This window comes from Hydra vulgaris, chromosome 09 (assembly GCF_038396675.1).
Source record: "Hydra vulgaris chromosome 09, alternate assembly HydraT2T_AEP".
NCBI lineage: Eukaryota > Metazoa > Cnidaria > Hydrozoa > Anthoathecata > Hydridae > Hydra > Hydra vulgaris.
The window spans coordinates 35,864,172-35,883,896 of NC_088928.1; the positions used below are offsets into that span (position 1 = coordinate 35,864,172).

At 26.7% G+C, this 19,725-nt stretch overlaps 1 protein-coding gene across 3 annotated transcripts in view; it reads left to right on the forward strand.

Annotated features, from left to right (window-relative positions):
• The window catches only part of LOC100198543 (protein white), a 108,447-nt gene that overhangs the window by 28,407 nt on the left and 60,315 nt on the right, over positions 1–19,725 (forward strand). Inside the window, exons 1-6 of one of the 3 annotated variants that reach the window (XM_065805538.1) lie at positions 155–253; positions 4,147–4,324; positions 9,522–9,570; positions 10,124–10,310; positions 19,288–19,359; positions 19,509–19,607. In XM_065805538.1, the coding sequence (XP_065661610.1) occupies positions 170–253; positions 4,147–4,324; positions 9,522–9,570; positions 10,124–10,310; positions 19,288–19,359; positions 19,509–19,607 (669 nt within the window). In that variant the 5' untranslated portion in view covers positions 155–169. Of the gene's footprint in view, positions 1–154; positions 254–4,146; positions 4,325–9,521; positions 9,571–10,123; positions 10,311–19,287; positions 19,360–19,508; positions 19,608–19,725 lie in introns of those variants that run through there. The other 2 variants (XM_065805537.1, XM_065805539.1) reach the window with 2 other exon arrangements.

Here is a 19,725-nt window from a genome sequence, read left to right on the forward strand (position 1 = left end):
CTCGGGTCAGCTCAAAGTAGTTTTTGGTCATTTTTTACAACAGTGAGTTATTACAAATTTTGCTATAATAAATTATAATATAAAAAATTATTTAATATAATAAACCTATTAAATTATTTATCTATCGCAATTTTTGATTGGAAAATGAGTATAAACGGTTTAAATAAATATGAATAATTCGGGTCTTGATTTTATAAAAAATGCCAAACCTGGATTTGCTCAATGGAAAATAGTTTCAACTTTATATTTCAAGGTTGTTTACAAAGTTTACAATGTTTACATAGTAATATTACTAGAATTAAGTAAACACCTAATGAAAATGATTAAAAAATAAATTATTGTTTTAACCATTTTAACTATTGTTATAGGTTATAATAATAAAAATAATATTTATAATAATAAAAAAAAGAGTAACAACATAAAAAAACACAAAAAACATTACAAATAATGGTAATGATGACAATAAAAATAATAATGATAAAAATAATAATAACTTACTTGTTTTTATAAACACAATATTGTGTATAGCTATTTAGCTATGTAACAATATTGTGTATAGCTAAATACAAACAGTTAAAAACAGTTAAAAAAACTGATAAAGCGTAATAACTAGCAATGACGTAAAACAAATTTAAACGAAAAACAAGAAAATAGGAAAAATAATAATAAATTAAAAATAATAATTCCAATAATAACTATAATTATAATAGAAATAACAATAACAAAAAAGGGTTAAAAATAATAAATTCAACATTAAATGAACTAATACTATAAAAAAATCAAAACTGACAAAAAAAAAAAAAAAAAAAAAATTAAAAAAAAACAAAAAACCTTTAAGAAAATATAAAAAATTTTATGCATACACAAACATAAATATAAAAATATATAGATATACGTACCCTAGGCCAGTTCAAAAAAAATATTTTTTAATAATTAAGTGTTTAAATGTTGGTAATTGATGAAAAAAAGTAATTCATTAAAGTTTCAAAGCATATTCCAATATTTAGTAACAGCTCAATTAAGTTTACTTTTCAATGGGGTCCTAAAATTAAAAAAAAAGTTCCTTAAAAGTAGGTCAATCTGGTACTCAAAAGAAGCAAAATAATATATAAATTTCAAAAATAATAATTGTTTTATAAAAAATAAATTAGAAAATTTTTATTTTTATTAAAAACTTGTAAAAATGTACTTTTTTTATTTCTAGTTAAAAAACCATAGTTTTTGTGCAATTAAATCTAAAATAATAATTGTAGTATGAAATTATCTTTTTTTTAAAAATTTTTATATAATTTTGCTGCTTTTAAGACACAACATGACATACTTTTGAAAAAACTTCTTTTTTCAAAATAATAGGGACCTGTTGAAAAGTAAAGTTAATTGAGCTGTCCCTAAAACACATTTAAGTTTGCAATTTTGAACTAATTTTCCTGACCACAAACCACATCAAATCAAAGGGTAGCCCAAATAAAGTTCGAAAATTGTCTAACGTACACACACATGTAATATTGAAATGGTCTAACGTACACACACATGTATACACACATACATATACATTTGCATACAGAAATGCACATACCCACCCGCATGCACTCACACTGAAATTTATACACACACAAATTGATATACAGTTATAAGAGTATATACAACAATTAAAATGTTCCACCAACATTAAACAAACTAAAAGGTAATTAAAAAAAAGAAATAAAATACACGACAATACAGGCACTGCACAAAAAATGAAAACAAAATGACAATATGAGCAATACTTGACAAAGCAACACGATAATAAACGCAATACACAATGAAGACAATACACAAAATGAACACAATACTAATAAACACAATACACAAAATAAAACAAAAATGCCTAAAAACAATAAATGAAAAAACAAACAAACCGTACAAAAATACATAATAAAATGGAAAACCTAAAAAAATACAGAGCAATTCAACAACACACAAAAATACATGACAATATAAACTATATGCAAAAACATTTTAAAGGCCTAATTAAAAAAATTGTTTTTTTTTTTAATTCTTTTTTTTGCTAAAAAAAAATTAAAACAAAAAACAAAAACTACAGGACAATACAAACATTGCATTGTCCTGTAGTATACAAACATTGCATTATCCAAGAAACCAAAAAAAAAAAATACAGGACAATACAAACATTGCACAGAAAAATATGACTATAATATATATTATATTGTCATATTTTTTGTGCAATGTTTGTATTGTCCTGTATTTTTTTATTTATTTTAATCTATATAGACTAAGTATGTCATCAGAATAATACACATTTTTTTTTAATTGTTTTTACTGATCCCAATGATTTCAATCAATATTCCATATCATATCTAATTAAATCTTAAAGGACCAGCTTTTTGAAAAAATTTATGGTTATCTTCTTATATTACATATAGATTATAGATCATCTTATATTACAAAAGATGTAAAAGTATTAAAAAATGAAATAAATTAACTCAATATAGGTGCACTATATTATAAATATGATATTTAGATACAAGTTATATCTGCATCCATAATGAATTTATTTTTATTTTCTACTATTGATAAATAGCAATGTTAAAAATCCAGTCTTGTGCATTTAGTCTAAATGCTTTTCTCAACATATTATGTTGAAAGCGATATAGACTAAGTATGTCATCAGAACATAATGTGATTGATACAGAAAATGATTATGAACTGTAATGTTGCAGAACTCATTTTTTCAGCCAGAAACTCTCTCATCAGTTCTAGTATTCTTTTAGAAAAATTTGAAAATTTCTTAAGCTTAGCAGATTTTTCTTGTTATTTCTATTACATCCTTTATATCACCAGGGAGAATATATTTATACAAAACATTCACATCACATAAAATATTTCTTATATTTATTATTAATTCCTCTAGACTTTTGTTTTTATGACTTTTGAACATATTTCGAATTATATTATAATAGTTTTTAAACATTTACTTTACAAATATTCTATTTTATGCAGTTTTTAATAAATGCCTTCAGTTTATTTTCATCAGCGATGCGGAGTCCCAAAAAAAAGGAATGTGAATTTAAAAGTCACAAAAAGATTACTTCTTTCAAGTTTTTGGTATCCAGAAGCTATAAAAACATAAAAAAGTTATATTTTAATAACTTAATTTGCAACTTTAACGTAAAAATGTAACGTAAAAATCTTATCACTGATGAGGTTTTCAGATTTTTGCCATGAAGTTGTGAGTTTAATTTGTTAAAATGATTTATAATGTCAAAAGTTTTGGATTTTTTCATTTTTATTTATGTATTTTTGTATCTACAAATTTACAAGTTTTTTTAATAAAAAAGAGTTAAAATGTGGTTATGTAATGACACAATGTAAAGATGGAATCCACAAACAGGTACAATATACTAAATAACATAAAAACCAATAAAAATAAAAGAACTTTGAATTAAAAAAACAACATCTGCAAATTAAAATCATGTTATTTAATGCCTTTGCAGCCCAATCTATTGATGTCAACTGTTGTATCTTTGGAGAAAAGATTCATTCCATCACCTATGTGTTGCATATAATAATGCACTTCGCTTGATATTAAACAAGCCACCACGGAATAATGCTAGTGAATTATTTGTAAAACATGGTGCCCATTCACTTAATGTTGTTATTCGCAAGCAACAATACTCCTCACTGTTACTGCTGCAGAATAGTGAGAACCTCGTCATAAAAGCTTTTGTTAACTCAGGCAGGTTCTTGCATTCTCTACTGATGTTTAAATGGAGAGCTGAGTTATATTTATGACACTTTAATTTCTTATCTTTATTTTATTTTTTTCTTGGGTTTTGTTTATATTCAAGTGTGTTAATCTTTGTTTTATTCTAATCCACTTTGTTTTACCAATTGTATATTTATTATATTGGGCATTGAGTCTGTCTATAAATTTGATTGATTGATTAAAATAAAAAGGAAATTAAAAGTATTATTCAATTAGAATAATATAAAACATTTTAAATAGTTTAAAACAGCAGTTTAAAAAAAGAAAAAAAGTTTTTACATTTTTATTAATTTTCATTTCCAAATTTATTTATTACATGATGTTATGTAGATTTATGCAGATACATGGTTTTTTAAACTTATTTCTTTATTTGAATATAGTCATCGTATGAAGATCCTTTAAATGGAGACATTAGTAAAAATCATGTCAAAAAATCTGGAGTGCGGTTAAGCTGGAATAATCTTTATGTATCAACTCAACTTAAAACATCACCATTTAAAAAGTTATTTAGAAAATCAAACCAACAGAATGTTACAGTTAAAAAACTTTTGAATTCTAGTAAGTTATTTTAAATTTTCTATTTTTTCCTTAAACTACATTTTATTTTCTCATGTTTGTTGATTTATGTTAGTGAGTATAAGACTTAAGTCCTGGTCATGACATTAAAGAAATTTATATTAGGGCAGGTGAGACTCTTTAATCATGGTGTAGGCAACTTACCAAAGAGAAGGAAAACTCTGATATAAAACCCCCAATTTAGTTGTGGGTAAATGTAGGAAGAGCTCATAATTTTATTTTAAAAAATTGCTTTAGCAAAAACTACAAAAGTGAAGTTGTATCTGTTAGTAAAACTTTAAAAAAATGAATACATTAAATTAGAGCATCTAATATTTCTTCCTTTTAGTATATAAATTTTTTATATAGAGTATAGGAGTTAAAAAAACACTTAAAGGGCTATATTTATATATATATATATATATATGTATATATATATATATATATATATATATATATATATATATATATATATATATATATATATATATATATATATATATATATATAATTTTTATTTGGATTAAAACTAATAGTAATTTAACTAATTACAATTGATATTGTGGTGTTGGTGACAGAAATGTTATTCAGATGAAGTTTTGAAACTATGAATTAAGTATTGTAATAACATGGTAAAAAACTAATTAAAAGTTTTACACCTAGAGATAATGTTGTTTCTAAAGTTGGAAGCAGTTGTTTATCTATAGCAAGTTTTTCTAATGAACTTGTTATTGTTAATTATAATGCTATAATTTTGACAAATGTGACATATTTTCTTTTGATGATATAGATATGATTACTTGTCTATTATATACTGATAATGAAGTTCATGTTGCCTTTTCTACTCTATTGTTGCTAAATCTTTTGAAATTTTAATGATTAAATGTATTAATTTAAACAATTTATCTTAATATCAGTAAGTATGTAGATTTATCTTGACATATATATTACATACTTTCTGATATTTATGCAGCTGGTTCAAAAAGTATGTGTAAACACTCATGTTGTTACCAATTCTTTTACTTTTGAATATGGCTCACACCTATCTGTGCTGATTAAAATGTCTACTAAATTTAAAAATTTTAAAATTAATTTCTGATGTCTATGAAAGTTTGGATAATTTTATTGTAAATTCTCCAGCAGTTTTATCTAATGATAAAAAGAACATGCAGTTGATGACTTGTAATATATTTCTTATTTATTTTTGTAGTTTCAAACCATCTTTTCAACTGATTTTTCAAATCTAGCACTCAATTTTATCACCAGAACTTATCATACTGATTCCTTTATTGATTCTCAAAATCACTACCAATATGATAAGCAAATACTCTATTTCTGTATTTGACAATGTTCCCTCAATTAACTTGAATGATTTTTTTGTAGTTTACAGTGTAAATGTTTAATGTAATTTCAAAACTCAAACATAGACATACAAAACTGTGGTTGTTTATGACAATTGTGCTTTTGCATTATTTCTTTTACAGTAGGTTATTAACTTGTTAGATAATATATATATATATATATATATATATATATATATATATATATATATATATATATATATATATATATATATATATATATATATATATATATACATTTATATATATATGTATATATATACATATACATATATATATATATATATATATATATATATATATTCGTGATGTGCAAAACTAAGATTTTAAGTTCGAAACGATTCGAAACGAAACTAAGCCACTTTCGTTCAAATTCGATTCGATTCGAAAGTACGCTGCACTGATATTGAAATTTGTTATTTAAATAGTAATAATTTATAGTGTGTGACAGAACACAGAACAGAAATGAAACATTATACATTTTATATTTAATAACCAATCATATTGCAGTTTTATCATGTAAACAAATACTAAACAACACAGACTAAGCTCTAGAGTCAAATAAAAGTGAATGAAATCAAATGAGACTAGTATCATACAATACAATTACAATGTGTAATAATTCAAGTTAAAAAAAATCAAGTCAAGTACTTGCAATGCAGTGCATAGAATAAAGATTAGGACTAGTATTATATTTACAGTTATAGTTTAACAGATAATACAATACAAGTAAAAGTACAATGCTATAATGAATGCAAATGCTATACAGTTATGTAAAGTAGTAGTACATGGATAGGCAATTGTTCCAGAAAGTCCGAGACCTTAATCTACAGTGTACTGTACTGACTGTGGCTGGCAGGACAGTCTGGCTTCGGTACGCTACTGCTATGTGCTATACTACAAATTTTCGTGAATAAAAGTTAGTTCAGCCACATGCTCAGAGAGTAGATTACATCGCCTTCTTGTAACAATGTTACCAGACGTCAAGTTCAATCTCTCCGAATTTACAGAAGTTGCTGGAATAGCCAATAGTGCCCTTGCTATTCTTGAGAGTTTCGGCAGACGGTGATGATTAATTTTCCACCAATCAAGTACATTGGCGTTCCTTCCAATAGGAGGTTCAATCATATACATTCTGACCTCCTCTTGCACAGAAGCTGCATCATCAACTGGCAGCATCCTATTTGCAGTTGCTGTTGTATGCATGCTGTCAAAGTCATCCCATAAACTACTTGGCTTGGAGGCTGCAGCTGATGTCCGACCAGAACCTGAACCAGGACCAGCTCTTCCAAAAGCAGGAGTGGAAGCACCAACACTAGCAGATGTTCCTACAAAGTATTATATAATATAAATAGATGTAAAACTAAAATAGCAAACAGAAATGAAAACCTATGCATTATTGTTTTATTATTCATCTGTAATTAAATTAAACCACAATTCAGTAAATCTGAAAGTTAAATCTGAACTGCAGGCCATTACCATTACCATCAAGTCTTAATCACGTAACATAAAACGTAATTGAATTGTACCTTGAATTAAGTTCGTGTCATGGTCGCTCAAGGCACAATGTCCACCTCCACCAACACCAGTACCGCCACGAGATCGGAATTCCTTAGAGTACTGATGAAGACTGTCTACAACAGTAGCTTGCTGTTGTTCAGAGAAGAAGATGGATTTGTAGCATGGATCAAGAAATGTACATGCTGCATCAGGCAAAGCTGATATGAATTGCGGAAATCATTGGTCTAGTTTTAACTTTATTTTTTGAGCAATAAGTACACCACAACCCTTATGTGAAGGATCATTGATGAATTGCTGCAATTGCTGGTTTAAGCCATGCAAAGCCGGAATTTTCACGGCTTTTGGAAAGAACAGTCTGCATTCCATCAATTTCACTCACGGCATCATTGATGGTTAATTGTAAAGTGTGATCAAAACAAGAAAGATCATAAAATGATTCATGGCACTTTTCATATTACTGCCATTATCACGCAACGCATAAATTGGAACAGCCTGAGGAAGCTCCCAATTATCAATAGTCTTGTCTAAAGATTCAAGAATGCTTTCGCCGGTATGTTCTTCTGGAAACAGCTTGTTTTCTAATGCAAATGTCTTTAGCTCAAATTCAGGGCTTACATATGACAGACAGAAATAAATAAATGGATCTTGCGCCCTCGAAGTCCACAGGTCAGTCGTGAATGAATATGAAGGAATATCTTCAAAATCTCGATATATTTCATTAGCGGTTTTCTGTTTTACACTACAATATAACTCAGGTACAACTGATCTTAAAAACGTAGTTCTGCTTGGCACCAGATATTGTGGTTCCATTAATTTCATCAGTTCTTTTAATCCTCTGCCTTCTACAAAGTTGTATGGCAACATGTCTAGAGCAAGCATGCGACTAACCGAATTCGTTATAGCGATGGCATTTGGATGACTTGACGACCAATGTGCTTTCTTATTAAAAAGGTCATCAACTTTACTTTGCTTCTTATTTTCATTTTTCAGTTCTTGTTCTGCAAGTTTTCTTTTATGATTCTCTTCATTTCTCGCTACACACTCTTTATGCGCTTTCGGATGAGCAGCACGTAAGTGAGCATAAAGACCTGTTGTTACTCCAGTTGGACACTGAACAGGTAACTTGCATGTTTCTATTTTGCAAATGCCTATAATTCTATTGCCATTCATTTTTTGTCTACTAAAAAATTCCCAGACAATACTTCGACAATTACCATCGTTACTATCCGCCATTGTGGAACTGTATAACTTTTTTCTTTCACTTTTAAACGATAAAATTCGATTAACTTTGGGTTCGCTTCGAAACAAAAATACTATACTTCGAAAATTCGAATTGTTTGAAACTAAAAAAAAAGTTTGATTCAAAATAAAACTAAAAGTCAGTTTCGAATTCGCAATCGAAGTTTCGAATTTCGCACATCACAAATATATATATATATATATATATATATATATATATATATATATATATATATATATATATATATATATTTCTTTTATTTTGTCCTTTAGTGCATAGAAACATTTAACTTGATTTACTACTAGTAGTATGCACATGTAGACTAGTTTCATTTTCAGTGTTAGTATTTAATTAAATTGTTGTTTATGCATGCATGCATGCTTTCATTAACAAATTGTTACTATTTTATCTGTTGTTTATTTTTGAAATTTTGAAGTGTGATCTTGTTAATAGCAACAAGGGGAATGCACAGGATTAATATGATGGAATAATTAAAAAATATATATAATTATCTAAAAACTATTAAAGAAAAATCAAGTTTTAGGCCTCAACCCATTCTTTTATTTTTACTAAATTAGGTTTCAAGAAACTGCAACAAAGTCTATGCCAGTGTGGGCTGAATATAGAAATGATTATCACAAGAATGTCTAAAAAAAATATTTATGTATATTAAAGCTATAGTTGCGTTAATTTGACAGAAAAATATTAAAGGTTTTTAAAAACTAACTGTTTGTTAGAGTTGACACAGTATACTGTGCTAACTCCAACTAACATTTATTCCTTTAAGTCATTCTAACTACAACATTTATCTGATGCTCCGATGATCATACCACTTTAATTATTAAAATTAAGAGATAAATTGAAAGAAAAGTTTGTTTCTAATAATTCCCCTTTATAGTCAGTAGATCTAATTCTATCACGAGAAAGGGAATATTTGATTAAATTTTTTAAATATTTATAATATAATATTCTTTTTTTTTTATAATATAATATTCTTTTTTTTATATTTGCTATTTTGGTATCATCTTAGTTCAAAACCTAATTTTTTGGTTAAAATTAAAAAAATATTTTTATCTAGTTACTGGTGCTGCTGAACCATCAAGCTTGCTAGCAATAATGGGTGCAAGGTATTTAACTTATAATTGATAGATTTTTGAATTTCTTTTATTAATAGTATTTAAACAAAGATTAGATTAAATTTTTTCATTAAATTTTATAAGTATTACAATCAACTTAATAAAGTTTGAAATAGTTTACAAAATTTTACTCATTGGTTGTCTGATTCAGGCCTCAACCCATTTTTTTATTTTTACTAAATTAGGTTATTTTACTTTCCTTTTTTTTTTTTTAATGTTCTGATAGAAATTCAATTTCTAAATGAACTTTTACTTCACCCCAGCCACCTTCATGAAATATGAAAAACTAGTGCTTCACAGAGAAACAAATTGTATTAAAAAATAATGGTGGTATGGTAGGTTTTATTGTTCAGAATGTATGTTTATATATTTTTACCCTATTTAATGGCCTTGATCAGGCACTCTACTATTCTGCAAAATCTATTGAGTGTAGGGCACTTAATATTAAGATTATTTATAATATTTTCATTTTTTTGTGCTTAAATTGCTTTTTTTTTTGAATTATCTCATTATAGGATATCATCCTATCTAGTATATATTTTAGCGGAGCTGGCAAGACTACTCTTTTAAATGTTCTATCTGGTCAAAATGTCAAAAATTTGCAGATAAGTGGTGATATATTAGTAAATAACAAAAATATTCGTAGTAAGATTAAAAAAATATCTGCTTATGTGCAGCAAGAAGAGTTGTTTATAGGAACACTTACTGTTAAAGAACACTTATTGTTTCAGGTATGTTTTATTGATTTTTTAAATATTTTACAAAATGTTTCTTTTTGATAAAACTGCACTGTAGTGTATGTTTTCTTTTGATAAAACTTCTCATAAATTAATTTCTTTATCATGAAATAATGAAAAGTGAAGCTTAATGGCTTTCTCTGCCTCAAATACTGATGGAGGTGCTAGAAGTTTAACATAAACAAAGTAAACATTACCTTTTTCTTGATTAGCTCTCCCTTTATTTTTTAACAAAATGTTAGCATTGTTTGGTTCATCTCTATTTGCTGACAGTTCAGAATATCTAGCAAAATTTTTGTATCTAGTTTCTCTAAAACTTCAAAGTTTCAAAAAGCAGTTTGTCACTAAACTCACTGATGAAGTTTTTCTACTACACTGCCTTTGAACTGATCATGTTAACTATTACTAGTTTCTTTCGATTTTTAACAAAGTTTCAAAATTTTAAAAGGATTTTTGATGATTGCCTTTAATACCTCTGGTCATACAGATGTTAGTAAATGCATCGCATAAAATTAATGTTTTTAGTAATGTTTTTCTTATGTCCATTTTACTAAGCCATTGATTCATTTTTTGGTGATATTTTGCTTTTAGTGGGTGTTACAAACCTTGGTCCATAGGTTTTTGAAGCTGTCTTTGGTGGGAGAAAATCAAACTTTACAGCTTTCAAAACTTGATTAACTTGATGCTCAAAACAATTATCCACGATAAGGAATAAATTTACAATTCTATTATCAAACTTTTCATTGATTTTTTACTTTTTATCAAAAAGGAAAAACTTTTATCCAACTTTTTACTTGCAATCAATAATGTCAGGAAAAGCTTTTGCTTTTTTTAGTGATGATGGTTTCGCATACCTGTTTTTTTCATTTACCTGTTACAAATATGGTATTGGTTTACCTGTTACAAATATTCCAGTCAACAGGACTCTTTTACCTACATTCCTTGTCTTTCATGTGCAAGGCTTTTTTGGGAAGTTTTTGTTTCTATATTCTTTCTTTTATTTATTGCTTTGCGTCTCATTACTAGTAAAAACATTTATATTTTTACCTGTTCTTTTGTCATGTTGACAGAGTGTTTTTGGAGCACAAATCAATGCTTTATACCATTGTTCATACATTTTCTCCTGCAAATATCTGGAAAATATCAAATGTATATAAATATAAATGTTTTTTCTTAATTTTCTTTTACCTGTTTGTAAGTAACACTGTTAAATATAATATATAGAACTATTATATATAATTTATCTGTTATATATAAATAACTCTGAATATTAATAATATTCCATAATTTCTATTAATTATTTGGAAATTTATTTATATTTTAAATTATACATATTTACATAAATTTATATTCAAGCTTTGGAAGATACTTTAGTCTCGCTTAATTTAACTCGACTTTTTTCTTTTGTAAAATCAAAGAAATAATTACAATATTTAATTGTTATGAAATATGTGAAACAGAACATTGTTATGAAACATGCTTTTGATTTTACAGACAGTCTATTAGCAATTATTAAAAAAATGATTTTATAAGAACAAAAAGTTGCAAACTATTTCATAATTTTAAAAATTTTAAAGGTGGAAAAATAGAAAATAAATGTATAAATTAAATAGCCGTGGATATTGATGAACCTACCTAGAGTTTATCACTGTTATATCAGTGTGTGTATTTTTGTGGGCAGCTTTATTGTTATTGTCTTACAAATCAAAATCTAGCAATGTCTAATGTAATAGTTTTATTATTTGCATTCCAATTTTAAGTTGACATGAAAACCAAAGCGTAATTAAAATGGCAAATCTGTTAAAATAATTTCATTTAAAGATGAATTTTCAGTAATTTTAAACAAAAGTTTTGAGTTTTTTAAAATGCGCTTTTTTAGGTCAAAAAAATGTTTGTTTGGTTTTTGTTTTTTGGCATTTATTTTTGTTTTTTTTGTTGTTTTTTTCTGTTTTCTTTTTTTTTTTTTTTAGCAATTTTTTAGCGTAAAATTTAGAATAGTTTTTTTTTATTCTAGTATATTTTTAATATATGATTATATAAACACCAATTTAATTTATTTTTAATAAAAAATTAAATTAGCTACAAGTTAGTTACATATCTAGGTATACTGTATGGGAATGTTTATTTGTCATGTTGTACTTTCTAACAACTGTGATGCTCTCATTGTGTATAGAAACAGTTCTCATCCTATATAAAAGTTACCATTTTAATTTTGATAATGTAGATATATTAGTATATAATACCATGCCAATTTAATATCTGATTTCAAATCCTTAAAGAAATAAGCAATCTTTCAAGATTGATTATTTCTTTGAGGATTTGTATATTGTATTATAATTTAGTTATACATTGTTTTTTATATTCGCCAAAAAAATATATCTTTAGTAGGCTCTTATAGTATATATATATATATATATATATATATATATATATATATATATATATATATATATATATATATATATATATATATATATATATATATATATATATATATATATATATATATATATATTTATATATTTATATATATATTTAGATCTATAGTTTGTTGGCTGTAGGAAGTGCGGAAGGTAAAAAGTGATTCTTACGCCAACACATACGTCACTTTTAATTACTTTTGACTTTCGTCCAACATTTCTGTGTTAGACGAAAGTCAAAACCATTAATTTAATTACAAATTAATTGTTATATTAAAAAACCACAAAAACGCAAATTTAATTGACCAGAATGTTTTTAAAAACATTCTGAATGTTTTTAAAACATTCTGAATGTTTTTAAAAATATAAACAATGTTTTTATTTTTATTTTTTTTAATAAAATGTTTTTATTTTTATTATTTTTAATGTTTTTATTTTTATTTTTTTTACTGTAAATCATGCGCGGAGTGTTGCTACATCGACTATCTTATAGCCTGACTCGCAAGGGAGTGCTGCTACATCGACTGACAAATAGCCTGACTTGCAAGGGAGTGCTGCTACATCGACTGGCAAATAGCCTGACCCGCAAGGGAGTGCTGCTACATCGACTGAGGGTTTGGTTGGGGCAGGCAGTCTATCATTATTAAAAAAAAAAAATTCCGGTCTTGCATTTTAATTTTTACTTTTTGTCAACAAAATATGGAAAAAACTTTCGGACAACATCTAAGGGTTCTCTATATATATATATATATATATATATATATATATATATATATATATATATATATATATATATATATATATATATATACATATATACATATATATATATATATATATATATATATATATATATATATATATATATATATATATATATATATATATATACATATATATATATATATATATATATATATATATATATATATATATATATATATATATATATATATATATATATATATATATATATATATATATATATATATATATATATATATATATATATATATATATATACTCTTCCTGATGATCCAGCAATGGTGAAACTTCAAGTAGAAGAAAAAGTTAGATAAGTGTTTTATACTATTTATATATATATATATATATATATATATATATATATATATATATATATTTTTATATATATGATTTCTCTTCTTTACGTCTTCTTGGATTATCGTTTACTACTGATCATTCATGTAAACCATATATACAACAGATTACTAAATTAGCATCAGCTAAGGTTGTTTTTTCTTATTGCGCTCGCCATTTTCTACCCTGATCCTTTTTCTATCTTTACAAATCTCTTATTCGTCCCTGTATCGAATACTGTTGTCATATTTGGGGTGGTTCTTCTAATGATGCTCTTTCTCTTCAAGACTAGGTCCGAAAATGCATTGTAAATGTAGTTGGACCTGCAAAGCTTTAGCCTCTTTCCTATTATCGTAAAGTTGCATCTCTTTCTCTTTTCTACAAATACTATAATGTTTGCTGCTCAAAGGAGTTATCATTTCTAGCTCCATCAACTAAAACACATTCTTGCTTGACTTCTCATTCAGTTAACTGTATCTGTCCCTTCATTCTCTAAAAACTTTTATTTATCTTTTTTTTTTTCCACGCATTTCAATCCTTTTGAACTCTCTCTCTCTCCCTCCCTCTCTCTCTCTCTCTCTCTCTCTCTCTCTCTCTCTCTCTCTCTCTCTCTCTCTCTATGTGTGTGTATATATATATATATATATATATATATATATATATATATATATATGTATATATATATATATATATATATATATATATATATATATATATATATATATATATATATATATATATATATATATATATATATATATATATATATATATATATATATATATATATATATATATGGCCTATTCCATAGTTCAGTGACACATCATGCGAAGAGATTTTTTTTAATAGAAAGTTTTCTATAACTCAAAAATAATTTTTTATTACTCTAAATCAATCTTATTGTTATTAATGGTTATTGTTATTAATTGGTTATTATTAATTATTATAATGGTTATTGCAGAACATGTTACAAATCTATTTTCTTTTACTATTTTTACTAGCATTCTCTTATTCCTGGGTGTAATTTTCTTTTTTCGACTGCATTTGTCTTGTCTCCGAACACATAATTGAAGACCATTTTCAATTTATCTTATTCGTTTTACAGTGCGTCTTGATATTTCACCTATTTAGGAATGCTTTCTGGTCAAAAGATATTGAATAATTGCTTTTTTTTCAGAACTAATGTCTTCTTTTTTTCCCATTTTATAATTGAGAGCTTTTAAACAATTTATTTTTTACTGAAAGTATTGCAAGAAATAAAAATTGGTTTTGAAAAATACATAATAAAATATTGAAATAATTGCTTAAAAATTGTTCTAAAGGATATTATAATATAAATCTTATGTAATTAAATAACAATGGTTAAAAAAACATCACTACACTTGAAGAAAACATATGAAATCAGTATGGATAACAAAAATGAATTGTTTGAATTAAACAGGTGCCACTTATCCCCCTGAAATTGTTGTTACCCTAAATATATTTTTATATTTCTAAAAGCTTGAAAGTGTTAAGTTATTGAACGTTTTTCAAAAGATATGCAAATAATAGTTTATTTCGAGCTTTTTAGTTAAAAATTCATTTAACTACAGTACAGGAGCATAGGGTTGAAAAAAAGTCATAACCTTAGTATGTATATATATATATATATATATATATATATATATATATATATATATATATATATATATATATATATATATATATATATATATATATATATATATATATATATATATATATACAGTATTGAACAAAACAAGTGCAACCAAATAATGCTAATTTAGTTTCTTTATATAAAAGTGCTGCATTTTTTCAATTTAGAGAAATAACTATGTAACTGTTAAGAGACAAAGTTCTTCACGTTTTTTTCATCACAAAGTTCATTATTTGTACACAAAAATTAATAAATTAATCAAAAGTATTAAAAAAAGTTGATTTCCTTCTGGACAAAACTAGTGCAACTCGACAAAATGTTGACCAAGCTGTATTTCGCTATCAATATTTCGTGGCGAATCCTTTGTTGTCGATCACAGCCTTGCATCTTCGAGGCATAGATTCGATCAGGTGATCAATGAAACTTTGTGGAATCGCTGCCCAGGCCTTTTAGGATTTGTTCAAACAGTTGATCCTTTATACGAACACCTTCTTGATTAATTCTGCGGTTGACGATCTCCCACAGGTTCTTGATAGGGTTGAGATCCGGAGATTGAGGCGGCCAATCCATCACCGATAGGTGGTTGTCTTGAAACCACTGCTTGACTACTTTTGCAGTGTGTTTCGGATCGTTGTCTTGCTGAAAAACCCATTTCATTGGCATATTCCATTCAGCATGAGGTAACATAACATCTTTCAGGATATTTTTATACATGAAACGGTCCATTATTCCATCGTTTCGATGTATTGGATCTAGACCGTTAGCAGAAAAACACCCCCAGACCATTACATTGCCTCCACCATGCTTCACGGTCTTATGGCAGTAATGTAACTCGAGGCGTTTTCCGGCCGGTCGACGTACACGGCAAATGCCATCGCTCCCAATGATGTTGAACTTCGATTCATCCCTGAACAGGACAGTTTGCCATTTCTGTACATTCCAGCCAATATGAGATGTAGCAAACAGGAGTCTTTTCTTCTGGTTTTTTAGTGAAATCAGCGGTTTCTTTGCAGGGCGTAGAGAAAACAATTCAGCTTCAACAGCACCTTGTCTGATTGTTTGGTCCGATACAGACAGCTCTAATTGTTTTTGTATCTCGACTGATGATATCCAGGGATCCTTCTTGACGGATCTGACAATCATAGAATCCTCTCTAGAAATGGTGGAATGCGGTCTTCCACCTTTGTTATCTGCTGCCAACTTCCCCGTAGAACGATATTTGGAACATAGTCTTGATACGGTCCATTTTTTCACGCGATATTTATCACAAATACTTTTTTGTGACATTCCACTTACGTAATCGTCAATAATTTTCTTTCTTAGTTCCAATCCAAGACTGTCGGGAGCCATTTTTGCACTTGAAGTCATAAAAATAACAAAAATAAATAATCACGCTTCTCAAGGCTTACCGTGTTACATTTACCTTGTGTAGATACAATAATGCTCTGTGGAACACAACGTCTTGGTTGGATGTGGACTGTATTGATGTAATGAAACACTTGTTGTATTTCACTTCTTGTATTGATGTTCTTCGATAAAACACTTTGATAAAACTCACTTCGATAAACTGTCTTGATAATACTGACTGATTGACTTCCATATACTGACTGAATTACATGTTGATTTACATGTCTCTTATATAGTAAAATGAACCTGTGTGAACCTGTTCTGGAAGATTCTAGATGCTTCTTTTCGATGCTTCTGGATGCGTCTGGATGCTTCTGAATGTTTCTGGATACTTCTGGATGCTACTGGATGTTTCCAGATGCTTCTTCTGGAAACTTCTGGAAGCTTCCTTTAATTATTAAAAAACTTCCGCGACGTTGACACGGACCAGACTTAAGAAAATGAAACAAACCAAAAATGTTGCATTTGTTTTGTCCGCTGCAAAATGGCACTTGTCAACGAAATTCTGCCTGTGTGCTGTTACCTGTCAGTTGATTGCTCATGTCATGGCATGCTATGACTCCAGACTCCTGAACTGTTTGCTGTGGTAGTATGTTAAATTAGGAACACTTTTTTGCATTGTTCGATGTTGGTTGCAAATGTTTTGTTCAATACTGTATGTATATATATATATATATATATATATATATATATATATATATATATATATATATATATATATATATATATTATACATATACATATTGATAGTATTATATGTTTCATAGTCAACAAGTTATGTTAATTTTAAACATTCATAAAATAAAATCTTTCTTCTTGAACTTAGTAAGTTGATTTAAAAACTTTGTAATTTATTTTTGTATTTTTTGTATTTTGTTAAAAATATTTTGTTTTAACAACATTATTATAGTTTTTGTTGTGATTTATTACAAAAAATTATCAAATTCAATTGTGTTTTAACAAAAAATATGCAAATTTAATAGTTTTCAATACAAATTATTGACTAAAAACAAAATAATACTAAAATAGTTGTTTAATACTACACATAAAATGTGATGCTTTTATTCTGCGAGATATTGTCCACTTTAAGATATTAGTAAGGTTCAAATCTAGTTTTATCTCAGAACATGCGGTTTTACGATTTTTTTTGACAGCATTAAGAATGTAGCGATCTTCTTTTTTTTGAAGTTTTAGGCTTTCTTCCAGATCCAGCAGACCTTTCATTTTTACCAGTGTGTTTATATTTCTTTACCAATCTACTAATAGTTGAGTTTTCTTATTTAAAACGCTTCTCAATGCTTCTGTGAGACTCTCCTTGGTCAGCAGCTTCAATAATTCGTCTAATTTCTACATCCATTAGATGTTTTTTAAAATATTAAATGCGTCCATATTAATCCGTTTTTTAAAGATTTTATTTATGTAAATATTAGTTTATATATAAACATACCTTTTTTGTCCTAAATTTTTCACTGCCACATCCAATTTTTTTTGTTTTGCTTGATTATACATTTTATTTTTAAAATGAAGAAAAAATATTAGTGTGGCTTTTTTTTGCACCCCACTGTATATATATATATACACACACACATTATAGAGAATAGTTTATTCAACATTTATGTATGATAGTCAATGTATGTATAAGATAAGTCAATGTATGCGGTAGTGGTAAAGCGCTTGCTTCATAAGCAAGAGGTTTCGAGTTCGATCACCCCCAACACGTCCCTGTTAGTACTGCGCTCAACTTGTTTCTCCGCGCAGCGGCCTTGTTCGTCAAGGTTCGTGTTTCGGAGTTATAGAGTTGAGAGAGGGTTATAACCATTATTAAGTAGCCTCCTCATCTGTAGTGGCCTTCTTGGCCTTGAGGAGGTAAATTTAAAAAAAAAAATGTAGCAGGCTATTTTGGTGCGACCTCAGATATGTTAACACGCATTCATAGTTATATATATATATAATTGCGTAGTATATATACGCATATATATATATATATATATATATATATATATATATATATATATATATATATATATATATATATATATATATATATATATATACACACATATATATACATATATCAACGTAAGCTTTTTTTTTCAAAGATTTAAGAATAGCTAAGTCAGGTTTTTGTTTAATTTTTTCATTATGCCACCTAAAGTTATCTATTTAGTAGTAAAAGTTTTTAGTATACTTGCATAATTACATAATTTTTATTTTAATTGTCCATAACATAAATATGAAAATATTTTTTGTTTGTTTCCTTTTTTTGTTTAATTTATACTAATAAAGTTTTTTTTTAGGCTTATATTTTAGTTTTAATTAAATAATTAATATTTAAATAATAAAAATTAATAGTTGATAAAATAAAAATTAATAAATAATTTTTGTTAAGGCTTATCTGCGGATGCCAGAAATATACTCTACAAAAGAAAAAGAAAAAAGAGTTGATGATGTTATTGCACAGGTTTACAAAATTTGTCTATTTTTTACAAAATTTATAAAAATAAACAATTTAAATAGTTTTTCAAGATTTTACATTTTATTTACTTTCAACATGAGTTTGAATTAATTTATAATAAATTTTTGTGCTTATGTCTTAAAGTTATTTTTTAGTTTGGACTAGGAAAGTGTCAAAATACAGTAATTGGAGTTGCTGGAAGAATTCGCGGAATTTCTGGTGGAGAAAACAAAAGACTTGCATTTGCTTCAGAGGTAAAAATTAATATAAAAATTGATTATATTAGTTTTACGATATTATTATTAAACTAATTTACAAATAATTATTTATATATTGAATTTTGATTTTTATATTAATCGGAATAGTTTTAGC